The sequence below is a fragment of the Cheilinus undulatus genome, linkage group 16 (assembly GCF_018320785.1).
Source record: "Cheilinus undulatus linkage group 16, ASM1832078v1, whole genome shotgun sequence".
NCBI classification, from domain to species: domain Eukaryota; kingdom Metazoa; phylum Chordata; class Actinopteri; order Labriformes; family Labridae; genus Cheilinus; species Cheilinus undulatus.
In genome coordinates, this window is record NC_054880.1 from 26,897,818 (window position 1) to 26,911,713 (window position 13,896).

General features: G+C 38.8%; 1 protein-coding gene across 3 annotated transcripts in view; it reads right to left on the bottom strand.

Annotated features, from left to right (window-relative positions):
* The window catches only part of LOC121523944 (retinoic acid receptor beta-like), a 195,354-nt gene that overhangs the window by 97,400 nt on the left and 84,058 nt on the right, over window positions 1-13,896 (bottom strand). For all 3 annotated transcript variants that reach the window (XM_041809035.1, XM_041809036.1, XM_041809038.1), the window contains exon 2: window positions 467-615. In XM_041809035.1, the coding sequence (XP_041664969.1) occupies window positions 467-615 (149 nt within the window). The remainder of the gene's footprint in view (window positions 1-466; window positions 616-13,896) is intronic.

A 13,896-nucleotide genomic window follows, 5' to 3' on the forward strand; every position in this document is an offset into this window, starting at 1 on the left:
CTTTTTAACCCCTAATAAGGAAAATCCTCAATTGAAAGCTTCATTCTGTATTTACTTGGGCTATCTTTGTCTCATATTAAAATTTGTTTAATGATTTGAAATATCTAAGCATAAAAATAGGGGAAAAAAGCTCAGGAAAGGGGCAAAACTTTTTCACAGTGTTTTTTTTAAATGTTTATTATAAACTGAACTGACCTTGCATCACATAAGTGTACGTCTGACCACTCCTCTTTTTCAATCAAGCACACCTAAGTGCTGACAGGAGTCTGAATTAGTTAGATTTTTTTCCAAAACATTAAAACTGGGCATTAAAAGGACAACTGCATCATGTGTGAAATAGAGAAGACAGCTGTGTAATTAGGGAGTTTATATTGGGCTCTTGTCTCAAAATATTTGAGAAAAATAACCCTCAAATGCATCATGACTGAGAGGAAACCTAGAGATCATGGAGGCGATGAAGTCCTACCTTGCAGCCTTCACAAGCACTGACTCCATAGTGGTATCCAGACGACTTGTCCTGGCAGACGAAGCAGGGCTTGTAGACTCTGGGAGGGGGTGGCGGGGATGGCGGGCTGGGGACGAGCTCCTCAGAACTGGTGCTCTGTGTTTCAATGGCTGTGAGGAATAAAAACAAGACAAGATAAAAATGTTTGTTTAAAAAGGAGGAAATTATTCATCTAGAAATCTGGAAGGAAAAGATGGCCACATCTTAGACCAGGGTTATTGACACAGATTGAATGTATAATACAATTTATAATGTCTCCTCAGCTTTAATATGAACCAGCCATGTCTGAACAAGTTCCTGATCTAAATGTCAAAGGGGAATTACACCATGCCATTAACATTTGATCATTCCTAATGTCCAAAATAAAACTTTATTATTCTTATCTTATTATATTTGCCCTTTGTCAAACCCTTTGGCTTATGCTCCAATTCATAGCTTTCAGTCACTTAATCAGCTGAGGGAAAATGAGCTTAGGACTGCTGCAGCATCTCCACCTCTTCTGACACAAGTTTACTCTACCTGACAACTGCAGAGAAACAAAGAAACATTGCTTCTTGACTTAACACCGGCAGGGTGAAAGTCTACAAAAACAGTTTGATGTTTTTATGATGTGTTTGGATCTAATGCAGTGAACAAAAGAAGTCGGCAGAGTTTTATGGAGGCCTCTGACAATGCAGAACTTGCTGCATACGTATTTTGCAGCATTCAGATTAGCAGCAGTGTTTCAGATGAAGGCTGGTAGTCACTGAACCTTCACCTTCAAGTGAAAATGAAACAAACTTTAAATAAACAGAGAAAACAAACTGCTGCCCTGACAAATAACACATCTTTCTGCATAGAAAATGGGCTTGGGTTTGTCCAGCATCTTGCAGATTAGATTACTTTCTTCCGTACTTCGTCACAGTAAACTCAATTACTGACAGTAAAGGACGAGCTCTTGTAATTACTGGACCCTCGTCTCTCTGTGGAATTCCCTCGTGTTTTAATCTAATCTTCTTCTACTTTCACCCTGTGTCACTTACTTGGCGCATGTCGAATTTGCAGCTTTTGCCTCTGTGGCTCGAGGGAAGACTTAACCTGTCTGCGGCACACGCAGGGTCTGAATGTGAGGGTAAATGCTCCCACCGTAATAAGGGATGAGAAAGTGAGATGACCACAAAGGTTAATTACAAAGAGATGATTTATACATGTATCGATTCTTGCTCTTATCTCACTTAGAGGAGCGAGCATCAAGGAGAAGTCTCTGCAACTTGTTATGAAACAGCCGGAGCAAAAGTTCTGCAGAATCTTTAAGTAGACTTGCATAAAGCTGACATAATGGTGCTGCGTTTGGATTTAAAAAAAGTTTTTTGGTCGGAGTTTCAAGTGCTATTCATCTGAGAGTAAACAACTTCAGCAGAGGGAGTCAGCCGTGATATTTTTCTCCATTCTGCAGTGCGACCTGGTTTCATTGATGACGGCAGACAGACAGACGTTTGTTCTCATTGAAGTCGGGTCATCTCATTGCCTCAAATGCTCCAAATGGTTTCCCTCTGTTGCTGGCAGAGAGCAGTCAGAGCAGCTTGCACATAAAGCAGATGTATGGTGAGAGACAGTACTGGAGGGGAGCCAGACTTCTGACGCTCCAAGCTGTCTGATAGAGGAGGAAGGGGAAAAGTGCAGCTTTTTACATTTGGTGCATCTATGAGCAAACAGAACACATATAACCCTGTCCTCCATTTGGGCTGGAGACTTTGGATCTGATACCAAACCACCCACTAAACCAAAGCCTCTGGTCTTCTTTTATCAGGTACACATTCAACAATTTAAAGGGTGATTTGGGTTAGCTTGAACCTTTACCTAATTTACATATCAAGGCTTCAAAGTAATGAAATCTTTTGGGAGAGATTTGCTTGATCATAGTGCTTCCCCTAAAAGTTCCTGTTTTGGTCACTTACCGGCTCTGATCAGATTTTAAAATGGTTTTCACACCTATAGTTGGGTTACATGAACTGATTTGTTGCATAATCACCAGTTGGGTCTGTGTTCACATGGGTGCATTTACAAATCATCCAAAAGTGTGATGCATGACAATAATACTCTCTAATTGGACAGAATGTCTTGTGGGACTAATCCCACAAGTTTCTGGTTGTTTGGCTCCCAAACATCTCTTCATCTGATACCAGTTTGGCTTTTTGAATCTGAATTTAGTAATTACAAAGGATGAAAAAAAAGAAACTGGCACTCAAACGGGAGATAGCTACTGTGGCTAACATTTAAGAGCCAGTTTATGGTGCAGGCTCATTCTTGAATGGCACATCATCATAAAGTCATTTGTTTTATTGGTTGTTAGTGTATTGCTGTTTCAATTAAAAGCATGTTTGTGACAAAATGAGGATTTCTTTATATGCTAAAGGGGCTCAGCTAGTTCTCTTGTCTCCCTTCATCTGGTTAGATCATGCTAGGACGTCTTCAGGACTGAACAATTTTATATTTTCATCACCTCCACATCAGGTTATTCCGTTAAACTTTGGAAAAAAAAACACAGTTTTTCAAAGTGTATGGATCATAATGTAAACGTAGAATTTTTTTTTATGTCAACTTTGCAAGGTGAGACTTACTCATTCTCCTGTAGATTTATCAGGTATGCTTTGATCTAAAAAACACTGATGACTCTAGTAGCTGGTCTAACCAAAAAAGGACAATGCCACCTACAAGAAGGTTGGAATGAAACTGGTTCATGTTCTTATTTAGAACTAGAAAAGCACTCAGAGAGTGCAGACCTCCGCCATTAGCCCTATCTCCCAACAGTGAAGAATCCTTTGAAAAAATTCCTGGATCCAGACGGTGATCTGGATCAGTCCAAAAATCTAATCAGTTCTTCCTTACGCCATTTCTGACATTTCCTGAAAATTTCATCAAAATCTGTCCATGACTTTTTGAGTTATGTTGCTAACAAACAAACTAACTAACTAACTAACAAACTAACTGACAAACCCTGCCGATCACATAACCTCCTTGGTGGAGGTAACAAACCACTGCAGAGTCTGGTGAGACGGACCTTCTCAATAAGTCTCGGTGTAGTTACTTGGTCAGCACTAGGATTTGACTGACAGCTTTCACACCAGTGAGAACTAATTGCACTAACAAGGAAATAGACTCAACCTTGTTTGACTGAATCTGAGACACTAAGTGTGAATGTGAGTTTTAAATAACATTAAAAGTGTTCCTTGTTGAGACAGAACTTTTTAAGAAAGCCTAAGAGATTTTTTTCACCAAGAAACAGCCTCATGACTCTCTCCAAAGCCACCTGGCTCTATAAACAAAAACATCATTTGACACCACAGAGTTGTTGATCTTGTGCAAATTGATATGGGTATTCAGACCAGGAATTAATCACACTGACACCACACACTTAAGGATTACTTGTACGATGCACGATATCAGATTTTTGCTGATCTGCGGATATTTGTTAATTCATTTTAGTCAATACTGATATTGATATCATTATATAAATGTAGTTCAGACCTTAAATCTCAGTCCTTAAAACACACTTTAAAATTCAAGGAAGCAGGATGAACAAAGACAAAGAGTTTAGCTGACATAGGCCTGTTGGTCCTGCCTAAAACACAACTAAGTTACAGTTGGAAATTTACAGTTAAAATAGGGCGCTGTTAGCAATATCCTGTCAATAACATTGTGCATCCCTAATTATTTTGACAAATAAGCAATGTTCACACTGTAGGCCTTCATGCTCAATTCTGATCCTTTCTCAGATCTGATTTTTTAAAGTTTGGTTGTTCGAATTCCAAAAGATCAGATGTGTATCTGATTTAGAACTACATATCAAAGTGGCCTGAATCTGATATGAAAAGATTCAATGTGACTTGTGCTGTTTCGCTGTCGGAAAAAAAAAATCAGATATGTGTAACACATAAGCAGAAAAAAACAAAACAAAAAAAACCAAACAAACAAACAAATTTGGGTCACTTTTAAATGCATTGTGAATGTAGCCATAATCAGCTGGGACAAAATCAGGTCACTCCTGTCATTGGGGGGGTGGAGGGGGTGTGGGGGCAAATCTCAAGTCAGCCTGGCTGCATACTGTAGATCTCAGATGCCCCTCCTTGTAGAACACTACTTTGAGACTCCGCCTCTGTAAGATTGGAAATACACATGAAAACTTGAAAGCTAAAATCAGATTAAACTTCCATCTTGGTTAAAAGTAAAGGTAAGGATACTAAAATTTAAAAGTTGAAAACCTGACCCACAAAACCTGATTACAAAAAGAATTTAAAAAGCCGAGGAAATAGTCTGCTTACAGAAAAAGGATTGTCCTCCATGAAACAACCTAAAGCAGCTAACATAGATAAGGCTTAAGCTAAGAGAGCTATGTTAGCAATGTTAGCTATGTAAGCTATGTGGTTAATGTAGCTCAAGTAGCTAACATAGCTAACCTAGCCGTTGGCTTACAAAGCTACATTTGTTACATTAGCTTTTGCTAAGTTTGCCAAAGCTCACAAAGCTACATTACCTAAGTAGCTCATGTAGCAATGTTAGCTTTGGCTTCAATTTCTAAAATTCACTTTGCTAAAGCTAACTACATTGACAGCACAGTCATGTTAACTACATAGCTAGCAGAGCTGATAGCTTTGCCTAAAAGAGCTATGCTTGCCCTGTTAGCATAGCTGTTAGCTTTAGCTAAAGCTAACGAAGCTAACGCGAGCCACCATTCATCATACTCATAAAATGGTTCTGAATATAATTCAACCCCAAGTTAGACCTCTGACCTTTGTTTTTCTGCTTTATTTATGCCTGATTTTATGAATGAACAAAGTGGAATTCAATCTGAAATGATGTACCTGAAAATGTTGCCACTTCTGTTCTGACAAAGGCGTGTGTCATCGTAGTGGTTTGCAAGAGGGGGTGTCTGAGATCTGCAGTCTGCAGCCAGACCTCTCTCACAAATCAAGCCCAAAATGGGTCTTAAAATAATCAAGTGCGCTGTCAAAACAGCACAAAACATGAGTGAAATACAGCAACAGAACAGGCAGCTTCCAGTAGCATCAAGTCCTGTAACAGCTCTAAAAATCAAGAATTTCTCAGGTTTTAAACTGTTGGGAATATCTGAGGTTATGTAAGAACTAAAAAATACACAGCATATGAGTAGTTACTTTCCGATTAATGTAAGCATTTAAATGCAAAATTTTAACGTATTGTACCTTTAACAGAAGTATGTTTTGGTCCTGGCTCTGTCAGCACTTTATGCATGGGATTTATGGATATCTTAAATCCCCAGATGTCTGCTCTTGAGGAGTATTGTGTACATGGTTCCTTATATAAAAAGATGTTTAAATTTATACCTCCAAGCTCCATTTGTCTCCCCCTCGTGAACATAAAGCTCAGTCACATCACAGACCGTCGTGTATCAAACGTGTAATTTGTGAAACAAGTGTTCATCTGAAGAGGATGTATGACTAGTGAAGCACAGAAACGATGTATATTAGAGGTATGCAGGTGGGCCGGCACACTTTAACATACATCGAGAGGAAAAATACTTCTGCCGCTGATATTCTGTGGGAGCATTTGTGACGGCTGGGTGGTCGCACGCCGAGGAGACGCAGCGCCAACACTCAGCCTATTTGAAACTCATGGCTGCGTCTGAGAGGCAGCGTGACCACCTGCAGACAGATGGGACGCATAAACCTGGATTCATTACACCCCTTACAGTGTGTGAAGGAGGGAGGGAGGGAGGGGTGGTCAATGGGTACCTGTGTGGTTGTGTCTACGCCCTATCAGGTGCAGGACAGCCTTTTTCCATTTTCTGCGTGATTAAACTTTGAGTCGACTTCCCCGCATGTTAACATACACAGAAAGCTCCATTAGAGGAATAAAGACTGGTGACAGACAAGCGCGCACGGCCAGTCTGGCAGGGAGAAATCTGCGGCTGAACCCTTAGCCTCTGGCTGAACCTGCCGCCGGGGTCAAACAGGAAAGCACACACTCCCTGCTGGAGGCTGCAGGCAGAAAGACGAGAGTAAACAGTGCCTCTGATTGGCCCAAACAAGGGGACCGAACCACCCGCAGCACAGACTTAAGCACAGAGCTGGTACTGGAATCAGGGACAAACTCAATGTAAGCCTAAGTTGAATTAGAAAAGTTTGCCTTTAAATTAAACTTTGTTTTGGCTGATAACATTAAGACATGATGTGATAATCTCATCATGTCCTGATCTGATAAAGACACTGCTGAGACTTTATCACATCAAGTCAATCATGAAGGATTACTGCAGACATCCACCACTGTTTTAATATTCAAAAATAACACAATGTTCCTTTGCAGATTTGACTCCTAACTTCTCTGATGCACTTGTTTAGTCCGTGCACCTGACATTGAATTCATTTTTATATCATGATGATGAATAGAACTCTGACAAACTGCAAAAATACAGTTTTTTCGAGACACTTTTTTGCCTGTCATTACTTCATAGCTTTTGGTCTTGTAACCTACATGGACACCTGGAGGTACAGTTATCTTAGGATCGTAGAAGCTACCATTGGCTACGACGCCGAGCTGCAGCACGCGGCATTTTAAGCCTGTTTCTCTAAGACAACATGTTGGCATCATCTCACAACTGCAGAAAAACACAAGTAGTAGTTTCATCTATAAGTTTTGGTCACTTTGGACCTCATGCAAGACACAGGGACATGATTTCAATCACTAAAATCAGAAAAGTTTGAGCAAGAACTTCACTTCAATGGTGTTTACATGCTGCTATATTTACAGTGGAGGAGAATCCTTTTCCTCATACCACCAACAGCATGGAAGTCTACAAAAGTATGGACAGTTTGGTTCATTTATCATGTGTTTGGCTCAAAAATGCTGCTGTTTGGGAAGTATATGGCAAGACATTCCTAACGATATGAGGATCACTGTCACCTGGTGTTGTAACGTTAGTTAAACACAGTTATACTTGTTTAAGTTAGGAAAATGTGTGGAGAGTGGAACATCATGCACCATTAGCATCAGGATTGATGCTGATGGTGGAGTGAAGTTGGTATGGATGAGTTTCCTTTTAGAAGTCTGGCATGTTGAGTTGAAGTCATATCGTCTTGTTTTTACACTTCAAATAACTACAAACAGCAACAAAACTGCTCCCCTTGCCATCATGCTTTCATACACATTTACACAGCATCACCTGCAAATACAACTAGCAGCTCAACATAACAAATATTCTGCCTCAGGTCTACAGGCAACCCATTTTCATTTTGACTTAAGATGCTGTCCAACAGTTTACAAAGAAAAAACTGCCCCCAAGGTTTGTGAATCTGCTTGTGATTCTGCTTTCTGTGTGTGAGCGTGTGCAGTCATACATCCAAAACATCAAATATGTCAGAAATCCATGGGCGTGGCCAGGAGCAGCTGGTCAAGCAGTTGTCATGTCCACCTGAATACTATATGATAAACAAAACTCGACCACACTGAATGTGGGCCAGACCTTCGAGAGAGTCAAAATATCAACAGAAGCTTCCAGTTGCAGACTCCTCCGCATTATGTAGCAATCTTTAACGCAACATTCAGCAATTCAGTGGAAACAGCAAACCAGTTGTTTCTGTCACAGTGGCTCAGTCATGACAGCAACTGGAAGAAGACACATTGTGTCCAACCCCTAAACTTAACACCTTAAACCTTCCCCAAAAATTACATGATAATTTTCAGGAAGGACTCACATTCTTTTACTAGGCCAAAATAATAATAATAATAATAATAATAATAATATTAATAATAATGTAATTCAATAATTGGGAATAATCGAGCAACTTATGCAGCAATCACATTATCACGTTATTTCTAAGAAATTGCTAAGTAAAATGCCTCTCGAATACCTACCAGAATAACTGCCACAATATTACAAAGAATAACTTGATGATTAATACATTGTTACAGGGTAAATGTTTACTTAATAGTACCCAGTTTTTACTTGGTGAAATGCCAACTAATTTATGAGTTAATTACCACTATATTCTTGAGAAATTGCTAGATAAATACACTTATTACTATCAAATAACTGGGAAATTAAGGACCACTAAAATAAAGTGCCACCTATAATCTGTATCTGCATAGGACTTCTGTGAGGCACTTGAATAAATATAAAATAAATTTAATTTAATTTGTATTAAAATGGAGGTATCCTTATTACAGAGGAGAATTAGGGACTGTTACAACGTTGTTTGTTTCATCCACCTTTTTTAATTCTGAGATTAAAGTCAGAATTCTGACTTTTCCTAAAATTTTTTTACTTTAAACTCAAAATTCTGACTTTTTTCCCTCAGAGTTCTAAATTTAAAATTCAGACTTTTCTCAAAATTTTGACTTTTTCTTGGGAATAAGACTTTAAACCCAAAATTTTCACTTTCAACTCAAGATTTAGAAGTTTTCCTCATAGGTCTGACATTAAATTCAGAATTCTGTCATATTTCCTAGTACTAGATAAAATTCTCTATTCAGACTATTTTTCTCAGAATTCTACGATTACATTTAGAATTCCGACTTTTTTTTGTCTCATAATTTTGACGTTTTTTTAGGATTCTGACTTTTTCCACAAAATTCTGAAATTTTTTCCCCTAAGAATTCTGAGATTAAAGTCAGAATATTTTTTTTCTCAGGTTGCTGACCCCAAAGTCAGGAAATGAAAAAAATGATGTAAAAAAAAAACCTGAATTCCCTTTTTTTTTCATCAAACTTGGATGAAAACGTCGATGAAAAATTCAGACACTTCGTCATAGAAGTCTGAGATTAAACTCAGAATTTAAAAAAAAAACTGTCTTAAAAAATATTCGGTCAGACTTCAATCTTGGAATTCATGGTTTTTCTCCTAAGTCTGAAGAAAAAAGGACTTGGATCATGTTTTTTTTTTTCTTCCAGTCGCCCTTATCCTATACCATATTTAATCACACCACAATATACACATTTTACTTGTCGTGTATGTTCTTGGTGAAACCAGTTTTTTTGTTTTTTTTATATAAAAGTGTAAATATAACATTTACTCAAATACATTTATGGAGCAGAGTGGATTTTGTTTGCGCCTCCTAAATAATCATATTAGTAAGATTTAGCTATCTCTCCAGTAAGTTTAAAATATGGTTCAAATAAATGAGAAATTCCGTGTGTAAACAGTGCCACATGTTCAGAACTGAGACAGAAATCTTACAACATAGACTGTGGTCATTATTACTGGTAAAATGCATAAGAAAATTAAGAGTAGGGACCATGGTTGGCTTTAAAAACGCAGCACACTGACCCGGGTTCAGCCCTAAATGAGCGGTGTGAGGCAGGATGTGAGGTCATTTAATGAGGAGATAATCTGCAGAGCTGCAGTGTCATCTATCCTTTCTGTGCCCTCCACGTCCTCGTATCCAGTTCCCCCAGTCTGAGAACCAGTGACATGTAAAACTCTGCCCACATGGTCCACACGACCAACAGATGGCAAAGAACCTGCAGCGAAGTCTGTCGCTGCACACAGGCCATTTAACACAACGACGCCGCACTGGAAATGAGGACAAAGCTGCTTTTACTGCTGCAGATAAATGAGGGGAAAAGGTAAAATCTAAGGCTTTATTTTCATTTAAATAAAAAATCAATTGAAAGCAGGAGCCCATTAATCTCAGGGATTGAATTAAAGCTGACAAATTATAACAGATCCCCCTACGAGCAGGGACAAGGGGAAGAAAAGAGCAAAAAGAGGAAGAGGAGGAGGGAGAGAGAGCAGGAGAGGCATTTCCTGAAGCTCCTCAGGGTATTTGTGTGTTTGGTTTGTGTTAAGGAGAAAGCTGTGGTGATTTGGGTGTGGAGTGGTGGGCATAGCCTGCGAGGATTAGAGGAATATTACTCCCAGTCGGTGGACCCAGCCCCCCTCTACCTCCGACTCCTTGTCTTCCTCCTCTGTCTCTCAGCTGACGCTCTGTCCAGTCTGGAAGTGTTTTTTCTTCCTGCAGGTTTTCTCTGCAGGAGCTCCGAGTGCATAGCTCACATACAACAGGCCCAGTCAGAGGAAATGGTCAGAGTTCACCCAAAGTACACCAAATTAGAAGCAGCTTTGCGCTGCTCTCTGGTGTGTTTTACGGAGAGGGATATTTAGAGGAGCTTTAAACACTCGAGGAGAAGAAAATAACAAAGAGGAAGAGTCATTTGACTTCATGTCGAAAGGGGAAATTAGAGCAGAGAGGTGAATATCTGCTTTCTATCAGGAAATGTACACTTAATTTGACAGACAATAATCCAAACTGTCTGTAATCTCAATGTCTGACATGACAAAACACCAAACCATAGGATTCTGTCCTGAACAATCTGACATGAATTTGCACCAAATGATACCATACTATGTGAAAGGATGCAATACAATAGAGTATGATATACTGTGATACAATACAATAAGATGCACTGCTGTCCGACAGGACATAACCCAATACAATGACACTAGATTATATGATACAATACAATAGCATTTGACACTATATGACATAATGTACGTATTGATACAACACAATACGATTTGTTATGATACGATACAATACTGTCTGACCCAACATGACCTGACGAGACATAACGTGATACCATACAATGCGATATTAGACAATATCAGAAGATAAGATAAGATTGGAGACAAGACCAGACTGCACAATAATGCAACGCAATTAGATGACACAATGTAGTATGATAAGATACAATACAAGAGGAAACGATATGATACAATACGGTAATATGCAAAATGAAAGAAGACAACACAGAAAATGACATAAAAATATAATAGGATACAAGACAATTACGTAGATGCAATGATGATACGATGCAAGACAAGACAATAGGAGACAAATGAGGCGAGATGATAATACAACCAAAATGTTCTGATATGAGACAGGATGGGACAAGAACATATGAGATGAGAGGACACCAGACAACAAAATTCAAGACAAGAAGAGACAATGTGGTACAACTTGAGACAAAATGATATCATATAAGGATAGAAGAATCAAAACAAGATGAGAAGAGACGAAACGAAAACAAACGAGGCAACATGACTCAAGACAGGTAGAGACAGTGTAGTACAAGCAAGACTAGACAGTATGATAAAATACAAGGTGGTATGATACAAGATGAGACAAGATAATAGAAGATAAAACAAGGTGAGATGATATAGCACAAGTCGAGACAAGGCGGGACGAGATGAGACAGCTGGGACAAGGTGATATGATACTCAACAATATGAATGTGACACAATACAATAAAATACAATCCTATAAGATGCTACCATTAAGAGGCAAAATGGGACAAGGCAAGGCAGTATGATACAACGTGAGTTGATAGAAAGAGATTACATGAGACGAGGGCGGGCGAGATTGTATGAGATGATTTTAGAGACACAGTGTGGTATGGTAGAATATGAGATGATATCTGATAAAATGTGATACAGTACAATCTGGTACGATAATGTCCAATGCCATACAAGACAGTATGATTCAAGACAGGAGGTAACAATGTGGGACAAGACCAGACAAGATGAGAAAATACAAGATGAGTTGATACAATATGAGACACGGAAATGATCAAGACAAGACTAGAAAATATAACACAATACTACATGAGACAACAGGACAGGACAAGGAAATACTATATAAAACAAAATGATACAAGACAGGACTGCAACAGTCTTTACAGGAAGCTTTCATAAATGAAGTATATAGTGTTTTTCTTCAGGCAGGCAACAGAGCGCTGCCACAATTGAGATCAGCTGATCTCACGCAAGCCCTCAACAGCTGATGGCCAGTTGATTTGCTCAGCATGCTATTGGCTGATTTATCTCAAACTGCTTTATTTAAACTGCTCTTGCCTGGCTATGCTTCTCTAGCAACCCTCCTCCACCCCAGCTCCTCCTTCATGCTGCTCTTGACTTAACCAATGTCATTCTGTTGTCATGGATGCCCCTCTCTGCTCTGGGTTTTTTGCTGCTTCTCTTCCTGCCTTATACTGTCTTTATCAACATAGGAAGAACAGGAACATGTGCTGTTACTGCTTTATGCTTTCCACATAGGATCTAGGAAGAGCAGGGGATCTTAGAACAGCCAAACTGTCAAACATACATAAAATCAATAAGTGCTTATTAATAATTGCTAATAAAGAAATATTTATAGCCGAAAAATCATGGGTTTCTTAAAAACATAGTCCTGACTGAACTTGGTGTTGGGGCTACAGCATTATTCACTATTGTTTTGTTTTAGGGAGTCACATATGAGTCCCTCCTTGTGCCCCCTCTTTGACCCCGGGGTGACTCAGCGCAGAGGTCAAACTGCACATTGACGGAAAGTAGCGTTAGCAGCAGCAGCGGCGAACACAACAGGTGCAGCCTGCTTCAAAGTGTTCATAAAAAGTGAAGCAGAAACTCTGAGCGCCATAAAAGCAGAAAAGAGGAGAGGGAGAGATCAGGGAAGGGAGGAACATGGGGAGAGGAATAAGGTGGTTGAAATGCGAGAGGTTTCTCTTTAATCCGCAGGAATTTGTGGCCTTAAAAGCACAGCGCTGCCCGGGATGATTTTATTCTCCTCCTGCCAGAACTTGAACATGAAACTGGACTCTGGTGTCAGTCAGAAAACAGTGAAAAGACGAGAGGCTGGAGCTGGGAGATGGATGTGGAGGAGGAAAGGAGACATTTATGTTGAATACAAAATGTTTCTGAAAAGGGACGCATTAATAAATCAAGATAGATGAAAATAATCTATATCAATGTATCTAAGTTGACTTAATTTTACAAACATAAAAAACTGCTATTGCAGTTTTAGTTTTTGTTTCCTGCTTATATTTTAATCTATTTTTGCTGAAATTCTTAAAGATTTAGTAATAGCATTTAGACAAAATTTCTTTATATATATTTAAAGCTATAGCAAAAACCATTACAAAACTATTACACCTGTTTTGCCTGATGTCAGCTCGATTTAATCTTGCATCGCCTTTCAATTGAAGACCTATAAAGGGATTTTTTTTTCTATAATAGATGGACACAATATAAACTAAAATGTATGAAAATATTTCATCTGAGTCATCTTAAGGAAAAGGTATCAGTTTATAAAGCTTGTTTGTTTTTTTTGCAATCAAGCATTTACAAGTAGACAGAAAGTCGGGCTAATGTGATGTTATTTTTGCTTTCATGCGTCAACTTCACATTTATTTTTGCAAATATGCAAAGCAATGCAGTGCAAGCATTTAGATCAAACTCTACTAGTGCTCTTTTTCATTGCAAACTGATTTCTAAAGACACCTACTACAACTTTTTTAACCTTTTTTGACTGAAGCCGACTCCATGGTTTTACCTCTCATTCATTTTTAAGACCTTTATTAAGTACCTGCATTATTCCTAATTA